This window comes from Typopeltis vanoorti, chromosome 3 (genome assembly GCF_054136105.1).
Source record: "Typopeltis vanoorti isolate ZY-2024b chromosome 3, IOZ_Tvanoo_1.0, whole genome shotgun sequence".
Lineage (NCBI taxonomy): Eukaryota > Metazoa > Arthropoda > Arachnida > Uropygi > Thelyphonidae > Typopeltis > Typopeltis vanoorti.
Genome location: NC_143551.1, coordinates 46,170,784 through 46,198,783, shown reverse-complemented (window position 1 = coordinate 46,198,783; position 28,000 = coordinate 46,170,784). Strand labels below are relative to the sequence as shown.

General features: G+C 36.2%; 1 protein-coding gene across 1 annotated transcript in view; it reads right to left on the bottom strand.

Moving 5' to 3' along the window:
• LOC150108096 (monocarboxylate transporter 9-like) overlaps positions 1–28,000 on the bottom strand; it is a 92,839-nt gene that overhangs the window by 32,456 nt on the left and 32,383 nt on the right. The window contains exon 4 of the mRNA XM_090390599.1: positions 12,939–13,154. Within this exon, the coding sequence (XP_090246725.1) occupies positions 12,939–13,154 (216 nt within the window). The remainder of the gene's footprint in view (positions 1–12,938; positions 13,155–28,000) is intronic.

The following is a 28,000-nucleotide window of genomic DNA, read 5'->3' as shown; positions in this document are numbered from 1 at the left end:
AGTGTATCTGCTCTCCAGCCAAAAGGCTGTGGGTTCAAATCTTGCTGTGGGCATGGATGTTTGTGACTGTCTGTAAAGATACTAGTGGTAGGCAGTAGATGGTGTTGGAGTGGTTGCAGTTCACTGTAGTTGGTGAATTGAGAGGGTGGAGACAGAGTTGTAGAGTAGGTGCCCTCCCTCAATGAGTCATTGGACTCCCTGGAGGTTTGATGTAATAATAATATCACCCTTCTTCCTCCTATCCACTAGACTCTGTAAATTGCATCTTCTCAACCTTTCCTCATATTTGACATTCCAAAGATCAGAAAATACCTTAGTCAGCCACCTCCGGACCTTTTCCAATATCTCATCCTTTTGAAAAACCAAATGACCAAATCTGTGCATAGTAGTCCATGTGTAGCCTAATGTCATTACCACCTGCTTTATCATCAATTGATAAAGCTATCACTTTCACATATTCTCTGAACATTCACACCATCTTCAACTATTGTGTCAGTTACAATGCCACGTTTCCTCATATTTAAACTCATATTTAAGCAAGCCCAATGGTTCATCAGAATATTGAATTTCTTACATACCCACAATTGTTCTTTTCTCTTATTCAGCCTCTCTAAATAAATATCCATGACATATTCCTAAGCATACTTCACAGCACTGTACCATTATTGAGTAATCCACACTATTTACTTTATTTGTCTTTTGCATGGACCGACGCAATGATCGTCTTTCACCAATATGTTGTATCAGTGTTAGGGATCCCATATGTCCCGATTTTATTACTTCTGTCCCAGCGTCCCAATATGTTTAGTTCGGGATGATAAATATCCCGGATTTTTTAGAATATAAAAATATTAACATTTCTAATAAGAATAAGTACAAGTCGTAACATTTTTGGGTGCTTTTAAAAATGTATGTTTACAAAACAAAAAGAGACATATTTATTTTGTAGTTCGGTGAATTACCAGAATGTTAGAATTTTGGGAAAACGATTTAGTTCCATACATTTCATTCAACTGGAGAAAAGAATGTCAGAATGAGGAAGACAGTCGCCCAACTGTATGTTTAACTAATCGCAACCACAGCATCTATTTCGTTCATCTGGTTGGCTGTAAATTTTTAACAATCTTTGTCTCAAGCTTAGTTTGCATAGCGTACGATATCTGATGGTCCGAAATGTTTCTCATTGGTCGACATGTTTTTGAATATTAACGCGCCACGATAGTTCATTTTCTTTCAACCAATGAGAAACAGTTCAGGTTGTCGGATATCGTATGCTATGCGAACTAAGCTTCACGCGTCAGGCGCTAAATTGTTTTTATATCGCTACAGGGTATGTGATATAACCTAGTTTTGAACTTCATTTCGTATTCTTGCATTCTCGTATTAATTGTGAATATTGTATTTTTTAAATTAATAAAGTTATACCATTTGTTACAAAATGCCCAAAAGAAAGTGTAATTTCAATGAAAAATTGAAGGATCTTTTTCCTTTCATTTTCATAACAAAAAGCAGTGATTGTGATGATAGCTCAAGAATGAAATGTAGCGTGTACCATGCAGAATTTAACATTGGCCACGGAGGTAAGGCAGATATAACTGACCATGTCAATACAAAAAAGCACAAGCCTGCTGCGTCTGCAAAAAGTTTAAGTCAATCATTGACATCATTTTTTGGGTATCAAAAGTTAGGTAGCCAAGAAATGGAGTTGGTTGCACATGAGGCTACATTTGTTAATCATGCAGTTAAACACAATCACAGTTTCCAATCTATGGATTGTACATCCTCTATTTTAAAAAAATTCTTGAATAAGAAATTTTCATGTGCACAAACAGGCTATTATTACCAATGTCTCATCACTACATGTAAAAAGTGAAAGATTGGAAGATCAATTCAAATTCAAATAAATGTTTACTTTTTTTATTTTAAAATACATAATGTTAACAAATAAAATTTATTTCTCTTAACCCTTAATTCTACAAAATTTATTGTGTCCCAGTTTTTTTGTTTTCAAAAAATGGGATCCGTAATCAGTGTGCTAACAAAAACAATGAATTTATGATAATATTGAATAAGAAATTTATCAAAACATGACATTCCACACTTAAATATTTCACAGTAATACTCAACTGATTATAAAAGAGAAGATAAATGGAAAAAGAGGACAAGGAAGAGGAAGAAAATCTTTGCTGGCAGACATCAGACAGTGAACTGTCATTAGCTCTGAGGGACTGTTCAGAGTGGCTGAGAATTGCTCAAAATTTTTCAAAGGAGGTCACTGAGAAATCCATCTAAAATTTAGATAATATTGGCACATGTTTAAATATAAAATGTATTTATCTTGCTGCAGTCCACACCATTTTAATATAGTTTTGAAATCTGGGATCCACAGATGCTTAATACTCACTTAGAGTTATGCTGGAAAAAGCAGAGGAAACAAGGGATCTTTGGATGATAGTGGATAGTAATTTGAAGTTCGGAGAACATATTGTTTCTCTATTTGTGCTTCAATATTCACAAGGACATTGACTAGCAGAGATAAAGTGGTGGTGGTTCAACTATATAAAGTCCTGATTAGACTATATGTGGATTATTGTTCTCAGATTTAGTGACTAGGATTTGAAGGGATGAAGTAACTTTGGAATGATAGTAATTTGAAGTTCAGAGAACATATTGTTTCTCTATTTGTGCTTCAATATTCACAAGGACATTGACTAGCAGAGATAAAGTGGTGGTGGCTCAACTATATAAAGTCCTTTATAGACTACATCTGGATTATTGTTCTCAGATTTAGTGACTAGGATTTGAAGGGATGAAGTAACTTTGGAAAGGGTACAGAGGCAGATAACATAGAATGATATCAGGACTGTAAATTGGTTACAAGGATAAACTGAGGGAATGCAATATAAAGAGTTTGGTGGAGAGAATACAAAAGGGAGTTATATAGATTGAGACATTATAATACTAATTAATGATAGAAATCACTTACATAAAATTGTTTATTTGGTAGAATTTTGTTTGTGGGTATCTTCCTCTAATGTACTGAAAATGGCTATGAAACATGGCCAAAAATTCTACAAACAAACAATTTCACATAAGTAATTTCCATCGTTAATTAGTATAATTTAAGCTTTCTGTTGAGAGGTATTTACTGGATTGACACTGGAGTGATATTTCATATTGTAGAACAAGAGAAAGGAACAAGCAAGAAGTTATCCCGGGAAGTTGCAAGAGGAAATAGTAAGTAAGAGGGTCAGGAATAAATTATTATTTCAGACCCTCATAACAGACTCATTGTGGGAGATTCATTCAACTGACAACATATTTATCATGTAGAATCTTAAAATCCTTACCACTCCTTGCGTCAACAACACATTCTGATAATGTGTTCCATCACTGACAATTCTCCATGTAAAATCCTTCCACTAACTTAAATGTCTCTATCATATCACCTCTCTTCCTCCTAACCACCAAACTCAGCAATCCACATTTTTTCTACCATAGCCAGCAATCCAAAGTAATAATATTGTCTCAGTCACTTGCCTCTGGACCCTCTCCAATGTCTCCACATCACACTGAAAACCAGATGACCAGATCTGAGCACAATAGTTCAAGTGTGGTCTGACCAGGGCTTTATACAGTGACACAACCACTTCCTTATCCTTACGTGTTAGATTACTTCTTATCATAGCAGCATTACGATGTGCAGCCTTTACAACACTAGCAATATGCCCTCTAAACTTCAGTCTACTGTCAACCATCACTCCCAAATCTCTAATCTCATCCACTTCCTGCAGAATGGCACCATTGATATAGTACACAGACTTATTTTTCTGCACTCCAAAATGCAACACTTATTGATATTAAAACTACAACCACACTCTTATGTCCAAGTAAAAAGTCTATTCAAATCTTCCTGAAGGGATTTAACATCAGCAGTGCTACTCATAATTCTTTCCAACTTTGCATCATCAGCAAATAACTTAAGATCCCCAGTCAGTCCATCCACATGATATATTGCTTACAAACAAGTTAAACAGCAGGGTCCCAAGAACAGAACCGTGGGGCATGCCACTGGTTACCCTCCTTTTTTGAGACACTGCTCCATCATACACAAACTGCAGGTATTGTTCAAAGAGCAAATCTCTGATCCATCTAACCAATATACTATCTATTCCCATCCTCTGCAGCTTGTACACCAACTTATCATGTGGTAATCTATCAAACGCTTTTGCAAAGTCCAAGAATATCACTGTATATGATTCTCCCTTATCTAACACCCCTGTTACCCTATCATAAAATGCAAGTAAATTGCTAAAACAGGACCTATCCTTTACAGATCCATGCTGACCATCATAAAGAATGCTATGTCCATTCAACCCAATCCTGTATTCTAGTTCTAACCAATCTCTCTAAGACCTTGACTACAACCACAGTTATACAGACTGGTCTATAATTGGAAACTTCTGTCCAAGAATCATGCTTCTGGAGTGGTACTATTTTGCCTTCTTTCCACTCCTTAGGAATCCTACCTACTGCAAGACTTTCATTAAATAACCAGGTCATGGGCATAGTCAACTGTGGTGCACATTCCTTAAGAATACGTAGTGATATGTCATCTATTCTCACAGCCTTCTTCACATCTAATACACCTCTGTTTATTTCACTTCCAATTGTCCTAATACTAGCCTCTCTTTTATATATTGCACTGGATCATTTACACCAGTATGATATACACTGATAAAGTACTCATTCAATAATTCCACTATATTCTTTGCAGCTGTCAGTCTGCTCCATGACTATCCACCAACGTTAATCTTCATAATTATGCTTCCTCTTGCATGGAAAGGTAGGAACCTGGAATGAGAGTGCAGATGGTGAATGGGTTTAAGGAGTAGTGTGATAGACTTTGTGGAGTCTAAGGCAGACCTTCCATAAATGCATATTAAGGCTTACGTGCTGGGCAGAATCTATGTTGAAGGCTTAATGGCACACAACAATGCAATGCTGAAATTTTTGAAGTTATATATCAGGAGTTTGGAATGCTGGCTATGGAGAGAGGTTGAAGAGATGTGGATTGCCAAATTTGGTAGATAGGAGGAAGAGAGGTGATATGATAGAGACGTTTAAGTTAGTGAGAGGATTTTATCAGATTAATCCAGAGGGAGATTATAAAAAGAGTAGAAGTTTAGAGGGGAAGAACCAGAGGTTATTCCTGGAAGTAATGTAAAAGTGTAGTGAAGTAGGGTGTGAGGAGTAGATTTTTTACATGGAGAATTGTCAGTAAATGGAATTATTATTATTTTTATTATTCAAGCCTCCATGGAGTCAAAAGACTCATCGTAGGAGGTCCTTCCTAAGAAACACAAAGTCTATCAAGACTCATCGAGGGGAGGCACCCCCCCCCCCCATAAGAAACACAAAGTATCAGACCACTCCTTAAATGCATTGACCGTTCTCGCTCTCACCATTCCATCAGGCAATGCATTCCATGTTTCAACCACCCTCCATGCAAAGAAACCACTCCTCACTATCTTGCTCACGGTTTCCTTTCGTAACTTTAAGTGATGGCCTCTTGTCATCACTCCTTCCCGCTGTTCAACCAAGCGAAAGAACTCCCCAGTGTCAACCCTGTAACCACCTCTCAACAGTTTAAAAGTCTCAATCATATCACCTCTCCTTCTTCTATCCACCAAACTCTGCAGTCCACATTCCCTCAGCCAATCCTCATAACTAACATGGTACAGTCCTGAAACCATCTTTGTTATTCGCCTTTGTACCCTTTCCACAGTTAATTTATCCCCTTCAAATTCTGGAGACCAAATCTGAGAACAATAGTCTAAGTGCGGTCTGATCAGAGACTTATACAACAGAATGATAACCCTTTTATCTCTGCAGGTCAGTGTCCTTCTCATTATTGCAGCAATTCTCTGTGTTACCTTCACCACCTTTGCAATATGTCCCCTAAATTTCAGGTTTCTATCAATCATCAACCCCAGATCTCTTGTCTCCCCTACTTCCTCCAGTATAACTTTTCCGCTTTACCAGAATATGTTGTTAATGCAAGGAGTGTTAAGGACTTTAAGATTCTATATGATAAATATGTTGTTTAGTTAAATGAACCTCTCACAATGAGTCTGTTGACTCCATGGAGGGCATAATAATAATAATAATAATACATTTTTATTTTAGACCATGTATTATATTGGCTGGATCTCACTGCAAAATAACAAATGAGGCTTGAGATCTAGGAATAACTGCGAGGAAGCTGTAATTCAGACACACTGTGTAAATGGTAAAGACAACTAATCCTAGTTTTTAGTCTAATGTGTAGCTGAAACAATATTATGATATGCTTTAAAACACATATGGGCAACCCCCGACTTCTTTTAATCTGGCCCTAATCTATTTCAGTGAAGTTTGTCTGATTCATAGTGGGAGAAAACATGGTGTGTTCTACTAACTCACATTAAGCTGACGTCATATGACTTGCGCAAAACACACTATGTTTACTCCAACCAAGGTCTCTTTCTCACTTTGACTAGTGGTGTGTGTGAACGTGTTACAACGTGTCAGTTCGGTACTTGTGTTGGTGTTGTGCTTTGTTCAGTGCCTGCATTGATGTTGTGTTCTGTTCGGTGCCTGCATTGATGTTGTGTTCTGTTCGGTGCCTGCATTGATGTTGTGTTCTGTTCGGTGTCTGCAGTGTAGAAGACAGTTTCGTTTGACAGTTCTGAATATCGCTTATAAATTTGGGACAATGTCAGGGGTTATTGCAAAAAAAAACAAGAAAAGTAGATGCGGAGAATCATCAATTTCAAGACAACTGGATGGAGGATTATTATTTTATTCTGAATAAAGGTTTGCCTGTATGTTTGCTGTGCAACGAATCCATATTCGTCAACAAAGAATACAAATTGAAGAGACACTTTACTTTGAGACATGCAGATCACCCAGAAATTGATGGACAACTATGAAAAGATGAAATACAGAAGTTGAAGAACTTGGATACCCAGCAGCAAATGTTCAACAAGCAAAGAACGCAGCACCACAGCATTGTCAAAGCCAGCTTTGTGGTGAGCGAAAAAATCGCTAAGCATTCTAAGCCATTTGGTGAAGGAGAATTTATCAAAGAATGTCTGCTGGATGTTGCAAGTATAATATGTCCTGAAAAGAAAAAAGACTTCGAGAATATTCATTTGTCAAGACGTACTGTTGTCCGACGGATAGAAATTATGGCTGATGATATCAAAAAAAGTTTAAAAGAGAAGATTGCTAGATTGGAAGCATTTTCAATTGCTTTGGATGACAGCACCGATGTCTTCGATACAGCACAACTAGCAATATTTATTCGAGGAGTTGATGCGGATTTTAACATCACAGAAGAATTATTGGTGCTTCGGCTGTTAAAAGGAACAACTACTGGTGAATATATATTTGAAACAGTCAACACAGTCTTCGAGAGATTTGGGCTTAAATGGAGTTCACTATTTGGCATATGCACTGATGGAGCCCCTGCAATGGTTGGTGCACAGAAGGGATTATTGGAATAGTTCACAAAAAAGAAATAGAATTGCAGATCCATCCGGAAAATTTAACAAATTTTCACTGCATTATCCATCAACAAACTCTGTGTGCAAAATCGATTAGATTCACAAATGTTATGGAAGTTGAAGCAGCCAGTATTAACTTTATTAAGTCACGTGCACTTAATCACTGCCAATTTAAGGAGTATTTGGCAGACCTATTTTCGGATTATGAAGATCTGTCTTATTTTGTGAAGTGAGGTGGTTGAATAAAGGTAAAATGTTAAAACAATTTTATGATCTGAGACAAGACATTGCAGATTTTATGGACATAAAAGGAAATACAATTAACCCAAGTAAAAGATGATGAGTGGGTGTGTGATTTAGCATTCCTTGTAGATGTCACCGGATACCTAAACGAACCGAATCTTAAATTGCAAAAACAAGGACAATTGGTTCATGAACTGCATGGACATGTCAAAGCTTTTTGTAATAAACTGAGATTGTTGGAAAGTCAGATAAAAGCTAAAAATTGTTATCATTTTCCTACTCTAGCAACTCATAAAAATATCCCTTATAATTGTTATGGAGATGAACTGAAGGCACTAATAGAGCAATTTGCTACAAGGTTTGCCGACTTCAAAATCAAAGACTCCACATTCGCTATATTTGCTTGTCCGATGGATGCTGATGTAAATAATGTGCCAGAAAACTTACAGATGGAACTTATTGAGCTTCAGGCAGATTTAGTGCTAAAATCACAATTTAACAAGTGGAAGAAAAATATACAAATTTACATGCCTTTTCAAGAAAAGTCATTTGTCTTTTCTGGTAGCACATATATGTGTGAACAGTTTTTTCCGAGGATGAAATACAATAAATCAAAAATTCAGACAAGAATAACTGACAAAAACCTCGAAAATTTTATGCGATTATCCTTAAGTAATATTAACATCAATATTGATAGTCTCGTAGTTGAAGTACAAGGCCAATCTTCACATTAAATTGTTATGTCGTTCATTATATTATAAAATTTATGTACAGCTTTATACCAAAGCATTATATTATAAATAAATGAAATATGAAGTAGCAACTTGTTTTAATTCATTTAATATTAATTTATGATATTTAATAATTTGGCCTGGCCCTTGACTCAGAGACAGAATGATAATTTGGCCCCCGAACTAGGAAAGGTTGCCCATGCCTGCTTTAAAAGATTTAAAAAAAGACATTGATACAATTAAATGAAAACTTTAACTAAAGTTAATATTGTTCTAGTATGACACTAACAGTTTTAAAGCATACCATGGCTACTGAAAGCATTAAGAAACAAATAAATTATAAATTTTGTTGTATACTGTAAGTTATACTTAAAATATAAATATGTTGGAAGTATATAAATATGTATGTACTATTAAAAATATTTTATTCTTATTTTAATTTACTTCATAATATCTATTAATGCAGACAGTGTTATTCCCCTGCAGTTGATAGCACATATAATATCATGTAGTTTCAATTTAATTGTTGTTCTCTCTTTTTTCTTTTTTTGTGGTTATCTTCCTGTAATGAAAATGGCTATGAAACACAGCCGAAAAATTCTACAAATAAACAATTTGATGTAAGTGACTTTAGCCATTAATTAGTACTTAGAATGACATACACTCCCTCTCAATTTTGAAATCAATTTAAGTCAAGTATATAAATTATATTGGAACGTAAAGTAATCTTCCTTCTTGATGTAGATTGGTATCAAAAAATCAATTTCATATCCATAAAGTTTCCCCATTACATCTATTACTAGATTAGAACAATTAAAGCACACATTCACAGAGCAAAATCCATTAAAAAGAGAGGTAAAATTTTTCCAAGTTTGTTAAGAATTTTCTATGTATTATTTTACATTACAGTAATGGCTGAGGCTGAACATCACATCACAGTAAGTTTTAAAATATTATTATTATTCAGGCCTCCATGGAGTCAAAAGACTCATCATAGGAGGTCCTTCCTAAGAAACACAAAGTCTATCAAGACTCATCGAGGGTTGGTTCCCCCCCTCCATAAGAAACACAAAGTCTATCATACCACTCCTTAAATGCATTGACCATTCTCGCTCTCACCACTCCATCAGGCAATGTATTCCATGTTTCAACCACCCCCATGCAAAGAAACCACTCCTCACCATCTTGCTCACGGTTTCCTTTCATAACTTTCAGTGATGGCCTCTTGTCATCACTCCTTCTCGCTGTTCAACCAAGCGAAAGAACTCCCCAGTGTCAACCCTGTAACCACCTCTCAACAGTTTAAAAGTCTCAATCATATCACCTCTCCTTCTTCTATCCACCAAACTCTGCAGTCCACATTCCCTCAGCCGATCCTCATAACTATCATTGTACAGTCTTGAAACCATCTTTGTTATTCGCCTTTGTATCCTTTCCACTGTTAATTTATCACCCTCAAATCCTGGGGGCCAAATCTGAGAACAATAGTCCAAGTGTGGTCTGATCAGAGACAACAGAATAATAAACCTTTTATTTCTGCACATCAGTGTCCTTCTCATTATTTCAGCAATCCTCTGTGTTACCTTCACTACCTTTGCAATACGTCCCCTAAATTTCAGGTTTCTATCAATCATCATCCCCAGATCTCTTGTCTCCGCTACTTCTTCCAGTATAACTCGTCCCATAGAGTATGCAGTGTCCCATCGATGTTTCCCAATCCTTAAGACCTTACATTTTGCTGCATTAACCCGACACCCCATTCATTTGCCCATCTATCTAGCTTATTCAAATCCTCTTGTAGGGCTGCCGCATCTGCACTATTACTAATAATCCTTCCCAGCTTCGCATCATCTGCAAACAACTGGATATCCCCTTGCAATCCACTGACAATGTCATTGATATAAATGTTAAACAATATAGGTACCAGTACTGATCCTTGTGGGATGCCACTTATAACCCTCTGCTTCCTTTAAACTGCCCCACCATACACAACTCTCTGATACCTATTGGACAGCCAATCCTGAATCCAATTGACCAATCTGACATTCAGACCCATGTGCTGTAACTTAAATATCAGCTTATCATGTGGCACCCTGTCAAATGCCTTCGTTAAGAAAACGGCAATATATGCCTTTCCCTCTTCTACTGCTCTTCTAACTTTATCATAAAAGGCTAGCATATTGCTAAAACAAGAGGGGCCCCTTCACAAATCGATGTTGACACTCACAGATAACATTATCCCTCTGCCCAATGCTGTATATGGTCCTTCACTACTTTCTCTAAGAGCTTACTAACTACTTGACACACAAACTGGCCTATAATTAGACACTTCCAGTCTGCTACCACCCTTAAGCAATGGTACTATCTTACCTTTCTTCCATTCCATGGGCACCTTTCCTGCAGCAAGACTTTCACAAAAAAGCCAGGTCAAAGGCACTGCCAGTTCCCTAACACATTCTCTCAAAACTTGTGGTGAAATACCATCCAGTCTCACAACTTTACTGACATCCACAGTAGTCAGTATTTGAAACACATTCTCCTCCTATATCTCTAAACCTCGAACCTGCCCTATCCCTCTAGCATTAAAACTGACTCCTCCAGGATGAAATACTCCAATAAAGTGTTCATTGAACAATTCCACTATGTCCTCTGCATCAGTCACTCTATTCCCATTGTATGTGGAAGAATGATATTGTATCCCACAATATCATTCTTCCACAGTCATTTCTCCTCCTACTGGCCACATATCTAAAAAATTCCCTAGGATTTTCTTTGGATCTGAGAGCCAATCTCCTCTCATATTCCACTTTTGTCTTCCTTACCATACTAGTCGCTCTTCTGGCCTGTGTCTTAAACTCTTCATGCATCTTCTCTTCACCTGTATCCTTATAACTCTTCCATAGCCTCTTTTTCGCATGTGATTCCTGTTTAATATTGTTTGTCATCCACTTTACTCCAAATTGTGTCCTCTTGTTCACTCGTAGTATACAACTTACTATTGCTGCTAACAAATATTCTTTCATAATTTCCCATGCACTAATGATATCCCAGCCTTCCAATTCCTCCCTCCATGAAACTTCCCCAAGTTGACGTCTTAGACTATTATAATCACCTGCCTTATAATTCCACATGCATTCCCATCTCTTTGATACTCCTACATGTTTATTCATTTTTCAAGTCAAAACCATATGGTCACGCTCTCCAACTGGTGGGAGAGATGTCATCTCAGTTATTATCAACTCTTCTGATGCTATAACCAAATCCAAAACTCTTGAACCTCTTGTTTCCTCTATTACATGTTGCCTAAGACATTTGTCCTTCAAGAATTCTAGAAATTCCATTCCCTTATTGCTAAATGCATCTTCCTCTCCCCAATTTATACTACTGTAGTTAAAATCTCCCATAACAATCATTCTTCTTGCACTTGCCAAACTCAACTGTCTAAACATTTCCTGGTCCCCACCCTCTGTGCTTCTGGGTATGTAGCAACACCCCACTAAATATCCTGTCTTGCCCACCTCTACCTAACACCATATGCTTTCAGAATCATTAGTGTCACTGCCTTCCAAAGTCTCCACTCTTAGAGGAGGTGGAGACTTTGGAAGGCAGTGACACTAATGAGTACTGCTTATGATAGGTCGTCATAAGCAGTAATCCACCACCGCCACGCTTTCCCTTCCTATCCTGCCAAAAAATGCTGTACCCAGCAACTTCTATTCTTGTTATTATATCCTCTTCTGTCAACTACATCTCAGTGATCCCAATAATTTTTGGCCAGGCTGATGCTATCTGCACCAACAATTCCTCTCCCTTATTCCGGATACTCCTGGCATTAGTATAAAGCATATAAATGCCGTTGTTTCTATACCCAGCATTATCCCCTCTAGCTCCACTGGGCTCAGTGTTACCTGATGTCGTCCCCCTTCTCCCAAGTACCAATCCCACAAGAGGCCACCCCTGCTACCATCCTCCCTGAGACACACTGACTTGTTCAGATCAGCAATCTCTCCAGATGCCTACGTCCTTCCTTATTCAAATGTAAGCGGTCTCTCGCATACAATTCCTCTCTGTCCTCAAACGTACTCCAAGCATCTACATATTCCAGTCCTCTCTTGTCACACATTCTAGCTATTATGTCATTCAATATTACTGCTCTTTTCACATAATGTTTATATAGCTGACTTTCACTATAGGAAACTCTTGAATAATGAAATAATTTGTTATAATAGATAAGATAGTATGCTATAACAAATTTCCAAATGGAAATATGACTATTGGACTTTAGTCAGGAATTTTAATTAGTTTATTATAATGGTGCTTTCTATAGTGAGAGATGACTGTAACATAGATTGAAAGAAAAAATATATTCATTTAAACTCTGTAATGCATATTAACAAAAATAGAAGATTGTTACCATGCCAAATGTATTCAGAATTCCAAGAATAGATATAAGAAATGCAGCAGTTTCTATGTCTATTTTGTGGATTACGGCATAGTCAGGAATGTAAACATAAAAAACATCTACACAGGTGTAGAAAAGAAAATTTGAGACACAAAATAAAGCATAGTACACATTTCTGAAGACACTAAAATCCACCATAGCAAACAGTTTGCCCAGCAAGAACCATATCTGAAAAAGAAAAAATATTAATAACTTGAATTGGAACGTAAACCTGATAATTAATAAAATAAACTTAATACAGATTTTATTACATAGTTTTTAATTATTTAGAATGATTTCAGATAGTGTTACTCAGCTTGTGCTAACAATTTAGAATGATTTTAGATAGTGGTATTAAAATGTACTAATATTAAAACTGAAAAATTATAATATTAGTACATTTTATATACAGTAAACATTAATTTTTTTTTATTTCCTTTTTTTCATTTTAAGATATCAAAGCAACATTACACTTCTTTAATTCAATAATACTTACCTGTGAAATAATAAATTTATTATTTAGTTTAAGTTTAGTTCATCTAACTGAAGACATGTCTGGAAAGATAAGGCAAAGAATCAAAAGAAAGAGGTGTGAAGAAAGAGAAAGCAGAGTATGGAACAGCAAGAAAAGAAGAATAAAGAGAGAGTTTTATATGTGATTCTATGACAAGAGGAATGCCTGATGAGAGTGTGGCAGAATTGTGTTTTGTGCAAAGATTAAGGTGGTTTGGAATACAGAGAGAGAGAAAGTGAACGAGATCATTATTATGACAGGTATGAATGAACTCCCATGTATGTGAGAAAATATAAACAGTTGCTGTGCAAGAAAAAAAAGATAAGTCAGAGAGTAAAGACTGAGTATACTGAAGAAGGACCATGATTTCAGTGTCAAGGTGTAGGTTGTATAGGAGGGATGGCATGAAGTTGGTGGATCTGTGGAATGAATTTGTTGGATGGAAGGACTTATGACAGACTGCACTTGATTGGCATCTGGAGAAAGTACTGTTTAGTGAGAGTTAAAGTACAGGGCCAGGGAAATGAGAGACTGGGGGAGAGGGGAGAAATGCGGGGAAATAAATGTATGTGCATGTACCCTAGAGAATATAGTTCCTCAGATCATAAAATTGAAAGGGTTAGCCAGTAGGAGTGGTTTGGGTCCTTTGGGCCCATAACCACTCCTACAATATTTCAATTTATTATGGAGGAGATTTCAGCTACAGGGACACTGGAAGGGGAAAGACAAGGAAAGAAAATTAAATTTTTACTGAATTTTATTAGTATAGTTGATTTCAGTTGTGGGAAAGAGAATGTGATGAATTACTAAGGGATAGCAATTAATCAGAACGCAGAGCTGGATAATAATGCTGTTGATTTTGAATGACAAAGGTGGTTCTTTGTTTTGACGTACAGACTAGGACTTCCTACAATTCCATGCAGATATGTTGTCTTCAAAGTCTGAGCAATAAATGGAGAAGAGGAGATATGACGTTGATATAGAGATTTATTAGGAATCTTACAGTATAGATACATAAGTGAGATTTTGCACTTGATGACAAGTGGGGATAAAACTCGATCATCTCTTCGAGCTGACTAATGATGCAGTTAAGAAGTATGTGAAGCACAGAATTTTCTCATGGCAGGTAGCAAGTGTCTGGAATGGACTGCCATTAGGAGTTGTGAGTTTATATTTGGTGGATGAATTCAAGCAGAGATACGGTAGGTATTTTTAGGCATGAGTGATTAAAAGATTAGTCCCTGAACTCCCTTGAAGGACCATAATAATAATAATAATAATAATAATAATAAAGTAACCTATTATTATCAACTGCCTAACATTCATCAGTTTCATCTGAATATTTCATTTCAGAATATTCTGAAATAAAACATTTCAGAATATTCAAACAGATAAGAATGTTTGAACATTATCATCATCATCATCAAATTCTTGATATGTATCCTCAACAGGTGTACAGGATAATTATGATAGTACTACATGAAAAAAGTTACACATTACTAACTTCTGATCAACAATTTTCCTTCATATTAATTGATCATCTGTCAAGACTCCAATATTATCTGATCTTATATTAATATCTTTTAAGGCATTTTTTACTGTATCAATCCACATACATCTTGGTCTTCCTCTGGGTCTTTTTCCTGCCAACCTGGCAAAGAAGAACATATTTTGCTAATCTTCTTTCTTCTCCCATTCTGTTTAAGTGACCATACCACCTGAGATTAGCTCTACTAACACATTCCTAAATGATAACAATGGCAAGTTCCTTCCTAATATCCTCATTTTAACTGTGATACTGCTGTTGAGCCATCTGTTCACTTCATTAATCTTTCTAAGAACTCTCATATCTGAAATTTCCAGTCTTTGATCAAGTATTTTATTTCTAACCCAGCAATCTGAACACTGTCTTGTATATAGCTAATTTAATGTTTTGACTAATTTCTTTCTTATTCCATATAAATTTAGTCAGCTGATTTCCTACTATCCCAGCTTTATTAATTCTGTTATCTATTTCCATATTTAATTTACCATCTTCACTAAAAATTGTGAAATGTTTTACTTGCTCTATAGGTTCAGCATTCAGGATACAGTTGATGTCTTCAATGTTTCTACCTATTTTCATTGTTTTTGCTTTTTTATTGCTGATTTCCATACCAAATTTATTACAACAGTTATTCAATTTAGTCAGGGAATCTTCGGATTCGTATTGGATTTATTCAGAAATATATAACATCATCTGCATAAAGTAAAGAGCTAAGATTAACATTGCCAATTTTGATATCAGATTTAATACTACTTTCCTTCATAATGTGATCCATATAGATAATGAATAAGATGACATTATATGCACCCTTGTCACACACCTGATTCAATATTAAACCATCTTCTTGTACTTCCTTCAATTCTAACTGCTGACTTATAGCTGACAAAAGGAAAAGAAGAACAAGATATAAGAAAACCATGGAATACTAAAGAAATTTTATATTTAATGGAGGAAAGAAGGCAATACAAGAATGCAGAAAAATAAGAAGTAGAACATAAAGAAAAATATAGGAAATTAATAAATCTAATAACAAGAAAATGTAAGCAAGCAAAAGAAGAATACCTCCATGAAGAATTTAAGAAGACTGTTTAATAAAGGAAATCTAGAAACAACTTATAACCAAATGACAAAAATGAGCAACAAACTGAAAAAGGCCACATAAGATATAATAAGACATAATAATGCCTTAATAGATGAGAATGGTAAACTAATTATTTATTCTGAAGAAATATTACAAGATTGGTAAAAAATCTTGAACACCTGTATCAAAGAGAAGAACAGGAAAAAGAAAATGACACAGAAGATGAAGACAATAGTAGACCATCAATAATAAAAGAAGAGTTTGAAAAAGCACTTAAAGACTTAAACCAGAAGAAAAGCCCAGGAATTGATAAAATCCCAAGTGAAGATCTTCAAAATCTGGATGAGGAAACAAAAAAAAAATGATATATTTGAACTAATGGCTAAAATATATTAAAAATGGATATCTCCCAGAAGACTTCACAAAATCCCTGATAATACCAATCCCCAAGAAAGCAAAACACTCTCCAATGTAATCAACACAGAACAATAGCTCTAATTACACACATTAGCAAAATTCTATTAAAAATAATACAAAACCAAATATATAAAATAATAGATTCACAACTAGAGGAAGACCAATATGGATTCAGGAAAGGAAAAGAAACAAGAGAAGCAATATTCTTATTATTATTATTCGTGACACCTCCAAGGAGTCCGAAGACTCATCACAGGAGGACACCTACAACTGTCTCAACCACTACACCGAACCTCTACTACGAATCATCTCCATCAACGCCATCTACTGCTCACCTCTACCACTACCACAACTTGTATTTTTTGTCTGTAAATTGTGTGTGTTCTGAAGGGCCAATTTGTCTGTATGCGGGATGAAAAACAAGAGTTTCCAGGAGAAAAATCCCTGCTACCTCCGTATGAGATCAGCTAACTCACCTTTGATTGAAATCGTCCAGATAAAGATTCCTTTCGTTGCGACGAGAATCGAACTTAGGCCTATTCCGATCAAAGGGTGCAATGTACCGTTGTTCTTCCAATTGCGCTACAGAGGCGCTAAGTCTGAGAACTATAATCAAAAAAAGAATGGAGGTAAAACAAAAATCATATATATGCTTCATGGATTTAGAAAAAGCATTTGTCAAAGTTAATTGGAAGATGATGTGGAATATATGAAGAAAAGTGTATTGACTATAAGGACAGAAGAGTAATCAAACAGATATATGTAAGACAAGGGTGCATATTATCACCCTTGCTTTTCAGCATATATATTAAACATCAGCCTACTTCCAAAACAGTGTGTTCTGTTTTTTGTGTTTATTCCTTAGAAAATTAGTGATTTATAGCATATTAGTCTTCATATTTATAAATTTAGGGACACAAAAACACACGTGTTGAACAGATTATTTTATTAATTACTAATAAAATAAAGCTTGACGTTTCAACCCCTGTATCGAGGTCATCATCGGAAGGAAAGAAGTGTATAAGGAACCAAGCTACATGCTCTAGCCCTGTATACCGGTAAACTTCAATGGTGAATTGGATACGTTTGTTTTATGTTGTTTGTTTAGGTGGCTAAGGAATATATTTAGAGCTTTGCGGCCGTGGAGCCAAATGGTGAAAATATCGTTGACGTATCTGAGCCAAATTTTAGGCTTTAGACATGCGTGTCTAAAGCCTAAAAGAAAAGCGGTGAGCCCATGGCTGTACCTTCTTTTTGAAGGTAAAAATTGTTTTGCCACACGAAATATCTGGAGCAGAGTACGTGGGCAAAGAGGGTCATGAGAGGGTCATGTGGAAACATGTTCTGTAGGAGCAAGATTTTATTAATGAAATGTTGTGTATTTTTTATTTTATTTTTTTATTTTTTATCACTAGAGGTCAGGCTAGGGAAAAGGATTAATTAACTACGCAGATTTAGTTTACCAGTATACAGGGATAGAGCATGTAGCTTGGTTCCTTATACACTTGTATCCTTCCGATGATGACCTCGATACAGGGGTTGAAACGTCAAGTTTTATTTTATTAGTAATTAATAAAATAATCTGTTCAACATGTGTGTTTTTGTGTCCCTAAATTTATAAATATGAATGCTGATGACCGTGTAACTTTAAAAGAAAGTATAGCATATTAGTGTAGATTTTAGTGTATTTAGTATTTTATAACATATTTCTAATAAGATATTTTAACAATACGTATAAGTTTAAAGAGGCACCAAAAACACACAAGAAAAGTAATGCTAAAAACAAGGCATCGCAGGTAAGAACAAGAAGACTAACCCTGCTAATGAAGTTATTGGAGTTGTGGAGGAGGTTAATGAAAATGAATTAACCTCCAAAATAGCAAAATTGAAGTAGACCATCAGAGAAATGATGCAGGAATTACAAAAAGTCGAGAGGCATTTAAATGAGCATAGGGAGAAAATGAAAATTAAGCAGCAAAATAATAATAAAAATCAATAATAAAACATGCTGTTGATGAGCGAGATATAACTTTGAGTTTTCCTGGACCAAAAATTAAGAATATAAAGGAAGCAATTCAAAAACAGAAAAGTAAATGAAATCGTAATTGTAGTAGGTACTAACGACTTAACTAGTGATAAGTTCAATATGAGAGCACATGAAATGGTTTCCTGGAAGAGATGAGAGTGAAAAGCAAGTAAGTGAAAATCATCAATATTTTACCTTGATATAATAAAAGTGAATTAAGAAGAAGAGCTATGATGGCAAACGATTCAATGCGTAGGTTGCTGTGTAGAAGGAATGGAAAATCTTCCCTCAAACTTTTGGAGCTTTGAGGAAAGATTGGATTTGTATAAGAGGGATGGCTTACACCTGAATATGTTTAGTATCAGGAATCTAGAAAAACTAATAACCAGTATGAGATCTAATGCAGAGAGTCAGGGAAAGTAAATTATAAAGGGAAGAATGGTGAGAATGTGAGTGTAAGAACGACAATGTTGTATAACTGTGTTAATAATGGGAATTCGCTTTGTCATGGAAATGTTGACGAGGAGAGAAGGATTTTGAATTTATGTTCGTCCAGTTCAGACTCATCAAGTGCTAAAAATGTCTGTATAAAGCACTAGAGAAGAATAGAGCCCTCAGATTGCAGGCATTAGTGAGACTTGGCTATCAGAATCAGACATACTAACTGGTATCGAGTGTAAAGGGTATACTATTTTTAGGAAGAATAGAGAGGAGAGGATATGATAAGAGAAAAGGGGGCATGCTGCTAATGATATTGGATGATTTGAATCCAGTTAGAGGTTGAGACCTATTATTATAGTACTACTATTAACAGTATTTCATGTGGCAGTGAGTTTGAAGCCATCTGGTGTGAGGTGTAATCTAACAAGATCAGTTGCAAGTGATGAAGAAATGCATCACCAAATAGACAAGGTGAGCGTGAAAAGAGTAACCATAATGGGAGACTTTAATTATTCAAATATTGATTGGGTAGCAGTAGAATCTCATGAGAAGAATGAAAATGCATTTATTGAGCTGTTGGGACAACTTCCTCAAGCAGCATGTGACAGAAGGAACTCGAGGTCAAAGAGTGTTAGATTTGATTATAGTGTCATAGGGAGTATCATATAAAGATGTAACTATTCTGCCTCTGTTGGTGACAGTGATCATGCAGTACTCACTTGGGAAGTGACTAAGTTTATGAATATTCCATTCAGAAAAGGTTACATGTTGAAGTACAGAGCAGGAAATTATGACCAACTGAGTTCAGTGGAATGGGATTGGTTGCTGGATGGGAAGAATAATGACAGTGCATGGGAAGCATTTAAACAATACGATATCAGTGAGTGTCCCAAGAGTTCAAAGAATAAATAGGGTCAAATGGATGTGTAATCTTATTAAGCAAGAGATTCATAAGAAAAGGATGATATGGAAGGAATACCACGTGCATAAGGATGATGTCCTTTTATGAAAATTATAAGCAGCAGACTAGAATAATCACAACTGCTATATGGAAAGCAAAGTCTGAGTATGAAAAGAAACTGGCTCTGCATGCTAAAGACAACCCACAAGAATTCTATCGATATACTGCAAGTAAAAGAAAGAATGAATATGAAAGAATAACTCTTCTAAATGCAGATGGCATGAGGGTTATAGATGCATAAGAGGTTGTTCGATTGAGTGCCCATTTTGTTAAAAGCTATCAACCTGGTGTACGTGACGTTGAGCTCACTACTACTACCTCTTCACTGGATGAAGAAACTCAGGTGTATCAAGATGAGGTATTAGAGCTGTTGCACAAACTGAATAAGAATTCAGCAATAGGGACTGATGGGATATCAGCATGTGTGCTAAAAGAGTGTTCAGCTGAACTGTCTATTCCTTTGACCAGGCTATTTATGAGTCTCGGAACGGAGAAGATTCCACAGGAATGGAAAGAATGTATGGTAATTCCATTGCACAAAAGTGGTCCAAAGACAGATGTATCCAACTATCAACCAATTAGCATCTCAGGAGTGGTGGTGAAGATTTTGAAAAAATTGGTTAGGGCTCGCATTCAGAAATGAGTTGATAGTGAATCTCTATTTTGGAATGAACAACATTGGTTTACTAAGGGAAGGTCATGTTTTAGCAACTTGCTCACATTCTATAACAATATTACGATTGAACTAGACAAGGGGAATGGATACACCATGATACATTTGTATTTTGCTAAGGCTTTTGACAGAATACAACATGGTAGACTGTTGCATAAATTGGAGAATATGGGTTTGAATTATAGAATACTAGCATAGATAAGAGGATGGCTGACTGATAGATATCAAAAAGTGGTATATGGGGGATGTGAGTCAGCAAGATTTAAGTTAACCAGTGGTTGGTTCACTGTTATTCAATCTATACATTAATGATATTGGGAAGGATTTGACAAGCGACATACAGCTATTTGCTGATGATGCAAAGATAGGTAGGATAATCAGGAATGCTATAATAAATTTAGTTTAATCCTTTATCCCAGTGAGAGCAAACAAAGTTTGCGCCTGAAAATATCTTCAGGACTGAATATAGTGTTGTACTATCTTACCTGGGTAAGTAGTGCAACACCAGGGCAACTCATAGCAAAGGTGGAGCAAGCAACCAACACGCCAATCCCAGTATCTCCCATAATGCAAAACACGTCTCCTTGTGGATACATATACTGTTATGCATTAAGGGATTGGCCACTACCCAGACTAGTTTCGACCTTTATTGAGGTCTCTTCAGTGGGAGCCAGGCCCAGAGTTGGAGATACCAAGCAGAAGCAATAGCAAGGTCATCTTTACCTATAGGAGTTGCCAAAAGGTTTACCACCTTTTTTTTTATTAAATTACTCTGGATTTAGAGAAAGATGTTGAAAGTTTATTTTTCACTAGGTTAGACTATAATAAATTTAGTTTCCTTTATCACAGTGAGAGCAAACAAAGTTTGCGCCTGAAGTAGTGCAACACCAGGGCAACTGGTAGCTTGCTCCACCTTTGCTACGAGTTGCCCTGGCATTGCACTATTTACCCAGGTAAGATAGTACAACACTATATTCAGTCCTGAAGATATTTTCAGGTGCAAACTTTGTTTGCTCTCACTGGGATAAAGGATTAAACTAAATTTATTATAGTCTAACCTAGTGAAAAATAAACTTTCAAAATCAGGAATGCTGCTGATATGCAGTACTTGCAGAATGATTTGAACAGGCTGGCATTGTGGCATGGGAAAATGGATGTCAGTTCAATGTGAGTAAATGAAAAGTCATTTACTCTGGCATGATTATATATCCAATGTCATATTATATTGGTGGGATTATGCTTGAAGAAACTGATATGACTAGGGATCTTGGAGTGTTAGTAGGTAGGAAGTTGAAAGTTCAGGAGCCATGTAGCAAAGATCGCAAATACAACTCAAATGATAATGGCAACGCTGAAACAAATTTTCATAATAAAGATAAGGATGTCATTTTTACAAAAGGCCTTGATAAGACCTCACTTGGACTATTGTGCACAGGTCTGGTCTCCTGATTTCTGTTGTGATCCTGATACTGTATATTGGAGAGTGTTAAAAATGATATCTGGATTATGGAATACTGATTATGAAGACAGATTGAGAATTTGTAGACTGCAGACACTAGCAAACAGGAGAAAGAGGGCTGATATGTTTGAGACTTACAAACTTCTGAAAGGGTTCATACAGGATTTCAATCGATGGAATTTTTCAATTTATGGAGGGTGGGGGAAGGACAAGAGGGCATCCTTGGAAGCTGAGAATGAATGTCGCTAAGAAGGGATGAGGACTAGATTTTTCTCTCTCATAGGGTGGTGCGTGATTGGAATGGATTGCCATTGGATGTTATGGGTGTAAGCAGTGTGAATGAATTCAAGAATAAGTATGATAACTGGTGCATGCAGTACTCATATGTGGCCTCCCTCGATGAATCTCCAACTCCCTGGAGGTCTCTCCTAATAATAATAATAAGAAGAATAATAATATTGAAAATGCCATCAGTGAAGTTAAAGAAAAAACAAGCAGTGACATAAAGATTGACAGAGTGGAAATATTTTGCCTCAGATTTGCAGACAACATTGCATTCATAGCAAAAAGCAGAAGACTGAAAAATTTAATCAAAACAACAAATGAAATATTTAATAAATACCACATGAAAATAAATGTTGAAGAAACCAAAGATCAATTTGAAAAAAAAAAAAATTAAAAAAAAAAAGGAAAATTAAATTAAATGGGAAAGAGATAAAACAAGTCAAGAATTACAAATACCTAGAGAGTGCAATAAATGAGGAAATGAGATTGAAAGAAGACCTAAAGATAAGCACAACAGAAAACCAATTCAATAAAATGGAAAAGGAAATAAAAGGAAACTTAAGTCTACAGCTAAGGAAAAAAACTTCTAAAAACTTATGTATGCACTTTATGGCAGTGAAACATGGACAATGGGAACAGGCAGTATTAGAAGCCTGGATGCATTTGAAATGTGATGTTGGAGACAAATGCAAAAAATAAAATGGCAGACAAAAAATCTAATGAACAAGTGCTTAAGGAACAGTGGCAGCCTGTGAAGTTTTAAGTGGGGGTGCTGCCTACACAAAATAATTTTAAAAAAATTCTTTTTTCCTAATTAGTAACCAATTTATTAATAAATGAATCTACAGATTTATTTATTAATAAATCTGTAGATTACTTTTTCTACTAATTAATCTGTACATTAATTAATAAACCAATTTATTGGGTTTTTACTTCCTTAACAATGGCGGCCCATGAAGTTTTAAGTGAGGGTGCTGCCTATACAAAATAATTTTTAAAAAATTCTTTTTTTCCTAATTAGTAACCAATTTATTAATAAATGAATCTACAGATTTATTTATTAATAAATCTGTAGATTACTTTTTCTACTAATAAATCTGTACATTAATTAATAAACCAATTTATTGATAAATAAATCTACAGATTTATTTATCAATAAATTGGTTACTAATTAAGGAAGTAAAAACTCAGGCTGAATTAATGGCTAAATCAATCAATGTTTTCTTTAGGGTTTGCCAGTGAATCTCCAAGGTTTGGTTCTTCTTTTCAAACTCTTTCAGTTTTTCTTGAATAATGTGTGTGTATTTGACTCTACATTTCACAACTGAGAGTTGTCTAACTTTGATTCATTTCAAAACTTTTTATACACCTTTCTTTTCAATATGAAATTCAATTTTATCCTTCAACACTAAATGGTGATCGCTTCTAATCTGAAATCCTCTGTATACTCATGAAAACCAGTATGAACTATAACATAGTCAATGACATTTTCTTATTACTTGTATCCTCTCTCCATGTGAATTTGTGAGCATTTTTATGTTGGAACAAGGTATTAGTAATAATTAATCCCGAACAGAAAAAATTTACCATTAATATTAACTTTGCTCTTTTCTCCAAACTTTCCCAAAACATTTCTACAGTATGGTGGGGAAAAAAAAAAAAAAAAAAAACAGTACTGCATAACTACAACGATATATTTCATGGAGTAAATGGGTTTATTAACAAAGATATATGTCTTTACACCTGATGATATGTACATCCACATATCTATTGGTGGAATCTTGCCAAATAAAGCATTAATGATTATTATTATTATTATTGTTCCGGGCAACTCCAAGGAGTCGACAGACTGATGGTAGATTACATGCTGAAAATGGGCACCTTGTCTTTCAAGACAGGTTTCGTAGCGCATGTGATGGCTCTGTCATCTTGGAGAACAAAGATTGGGACCATCTGCTGGATATATTGTGTAATTTTATCCCTTAGATCATCAAGGTTTGAAGGCAGGTCATGGTGGAATACCCATTCCTTCAACATATCCCAAACAGGCATCGAGTGACGTGAGACCAGGAGAACGTGAAGGGTATGGGAATTCTATGAACCTTGAAATTAGCCTCCTGGGGATGCATTCCGATAAATAAGCTCTAGAACCCCTTCCCCATGATGTGTGATAGGTTGCTCCTTCTTGTTGGAATATCTGTGCATGAAATGGAATGTTTTTTACATGGCACATTCTATGCAAATCCTGGGTAAAGGGAACCAACATATTCTCAATGTAGCACTTGCTATTCAAGGTCATGGTTGCACCACCTTCTTCAATGAAGTAGGGATCAATTATGGCATGGCTGGAAACTGCACACCATGTGGTGACCTCACTGTGAAGAAGTTTCTCTTGGACAAATTTAGATCTTGAGAAACGTAAAAATGTGTAGGTTTGTCTGTTTACATGACTTAGATGGAATTGCACTTTGTCCATGAACCAGACATTATGGAGGATAGACGGATCTTCATAGACATTGGCTAGCACACATGCACAGTATTCCCACCTACTGTTAAACACTCACTCACCTGAATGATGTATGAAAAGGCACCCAGTTTAGTGACCACCTCAGTATATCAAGTTTTATTGCTATTTGACATTGACTGTATTTCGAAGACTGTAATACTTGCTTCAGCACACGTTCATGATTCTCATTTGTGTTAACAGTTTGTGGTCTCCCTGAAATGCCCTTTGCATTGCAGCAGAACACTCCTGGCATGTCAGAACCTCTCGATTAAGATAATAATGACACTATTGCCTGGGGCACACTTACCGAAACAATGAACAAACTGCTCACAAACATGTTGCAGGCGTGGACCATTTCTCTACCAACTCGGTATAAATGAAAATAATGCTCAACAATAAATGTCTTTTCTTCCAACATCAAGACCACTGCTACAGCTAAATGTAATGGCATAGACTCTAAACATACTCTTCTATTAATGTGCATACAGTCGAATGGCGTATCTCATACCATGTGTACTAAAGGGGGTGTTGAAGTTCAGTACTGTTTTATTTGCACCATGCCGTATTATGTCTATAATCATTTCCTACTCTGCTATTTAGATCTCCAACAAGGACCAACGACCTTTTTCATTGTCTCAGCTGCCTTCTCTAAAGCATCAAAAAATTCCCCCATTTCTTCTTTAGTAGAAACATCAGTGGGATCATAAGCACAAATAAGTATCATTGTCTAGTTCTCCATTCTGATATTTGCCCACATCACTCTACTTGATATTTCCTGCCAGTCAAGAAGGCTAAATATCAATACACAAAATATCCTCATATTTAGTGTTGAATACTATAACTATTCGCTCTTGCCCTTGATTGTTATTGCCTGAATATTGCATTTTGTATTTGTTGCCTAGAAAGATCTCACTTGTTTTTGTTTTCTGTGTTTCAGTCACACCTATTATGTCTAGCCGGTACTCATCCAATTCTTCTGCTAGTTCCATTTCTTTTCATTAATGTTTCTTACATTGATAATACTAATCTCAAACTCTGCTGATATTGAGTTGTGATTTGTTCTAATAGATGACTTTGTGCCGTTTATCTGAGTTTCCTGACATAAACAATGGGGACCTTGTTTAACTGCATAACACCACAGGTAGCATAAAATTTTGTCATGTTGCATACCATCGTATGTTGTGGTTTAAATCAATAATATACAATTTGTCAGCTAAATCCTAAATTGCCAACCCATTTTCATTCATTCAGTATCTGGGTAAATACCTAACAGGGTGCACCACAAGAAGGTGAGGATTACACATTAAGTCAGAAGCCCTGGTTGGTGGTTCTCTGCATTCCTTAAAAGGCTACATGCAAGTCTTCTTCCAGTTATCCAGCTTTGATCCTTAAGCACACTGTTTGAACATTAAGTTTATAAAATTCCTGCTCACTTAAACCTCAATATGATGTCAAAACTTATTCTACTGCTTTTTTGAAGTTCCACATCGTGGGGGGGGGGAACAGTTTTCTGAAATAATCATTAATACCCACTCAGTTTATTATTATTATTATTATTATTATTATTATTCAAGCCTCCAAGGAGTCAAAAGGCTCATCGAGGGGAGGTCCCCCCTGAGAAACACAAAGTCTATCATACCACTCTTTAAACTCACTGACCATTCTCGCTCCCACCACTCCATCAGGCAATGCATTCCATGGCTCAACCACCCTCCACACAAAGAAACCACTCCTTACCCTCTTGCTCACAGTTTCCTTTCATAACTTCCAGGGATGGCCTCTTGTCATCACTCCTTCCCGCTGTTCAACCAAGCGAAAGAACTCCCCAGTGTCAACCCTGTAACCACCTCTCAACAGTTTAAAAGTCTCAATCATATCACCTCTCCTTCTTCTATCCACCAAACTCTGCAGTCCACATTCTCTCAGCCGATCCTCATAACTATTCTTGTACAGTCCTGAAACCATCTTTGTCATCCATCTTTGTATCCTTTCACAGTTACTTTATCCCCTTCAAATCCTGGGGACCAAATCTGAGAACAATAGTCAAAGTGTGGTCTGATCAGAGACTTATACAACGGAATGATAACCCTCTTATCTCTGCAGGTCAGTGTCCTTCTCATAATAGCAGCAATCCTCTGTGTTACCTTCACCACCTTTGCAATATGTCCCCTAAACTTCAGGTTTCTATCAATCATCAACCCCAGATCTCTTGTCTCCCCTACTTCCTCCAGTATAACTCCTACTATAGAGTATGCAGCATCCCATCGATGTTTCCCAAACCTCAAAACCTTACATTTTGCTGCATTAAACTGACAACCCCATTCATTTGCCCATCTCTCTAGCTTATTTAAATCCTCTTGCAGGGCTACCACATCTGCACTATTACTCATAATCCTTCCCAGCTTCGCATCATCCGCAAACAACTGAATATCCCCCTGCAATCCACTGGCTATGTCATTGATATAAAGGTTAAACAATATAGGTCCTAGTACTGAGCCCTGTGGGACCCCACTTGTAACCTTCTGATACCTATCAAACAGCCAATCCTGAATCCAGTTGACCAATCTGACATCCAGACCCATGTGCTGCAACTTAAATATCAGCTTATCATGTGGCACCCTGTCAAATGCCTTCGCCAAGTCTAAGAAAATTGCAGTATATGCCTTTCCCTCATCTAATGTTCTTGAAACTTTATTATAAAAGGCTAGCATATTGCTAAAACAAGAGCGTCCTTTCACAAATCCATGTTGATTCTCACAGATAACATTACCCTCATCTGCCCAATGCTGTATACGGTCCCTCACTACTTTCTCCAAGATCTTAACAACTACTGATGACACACAGACTGGCCTATAATTAGACACTTCCAGTCTGTTACGACCCTTATGCAATGGCACTATCTTACCTTCCTTCCATTCCCTGGGCACCTTTGCCAAAGCCAGACTTTCATTGAAAAGCCACGTTAAAGGCACTGTCAATTCCCTAGCACATTCTCTCAAAACTTGTGGAATACAAGCCTTTAACTGAAATACCATCCAGTCCCACAGCTTTACTGACATCCAGAGTACTCAGTATCTGAAACACACTCTCTTCCTGTACCTCCAGACCTCGAACCAGTCCTATCCT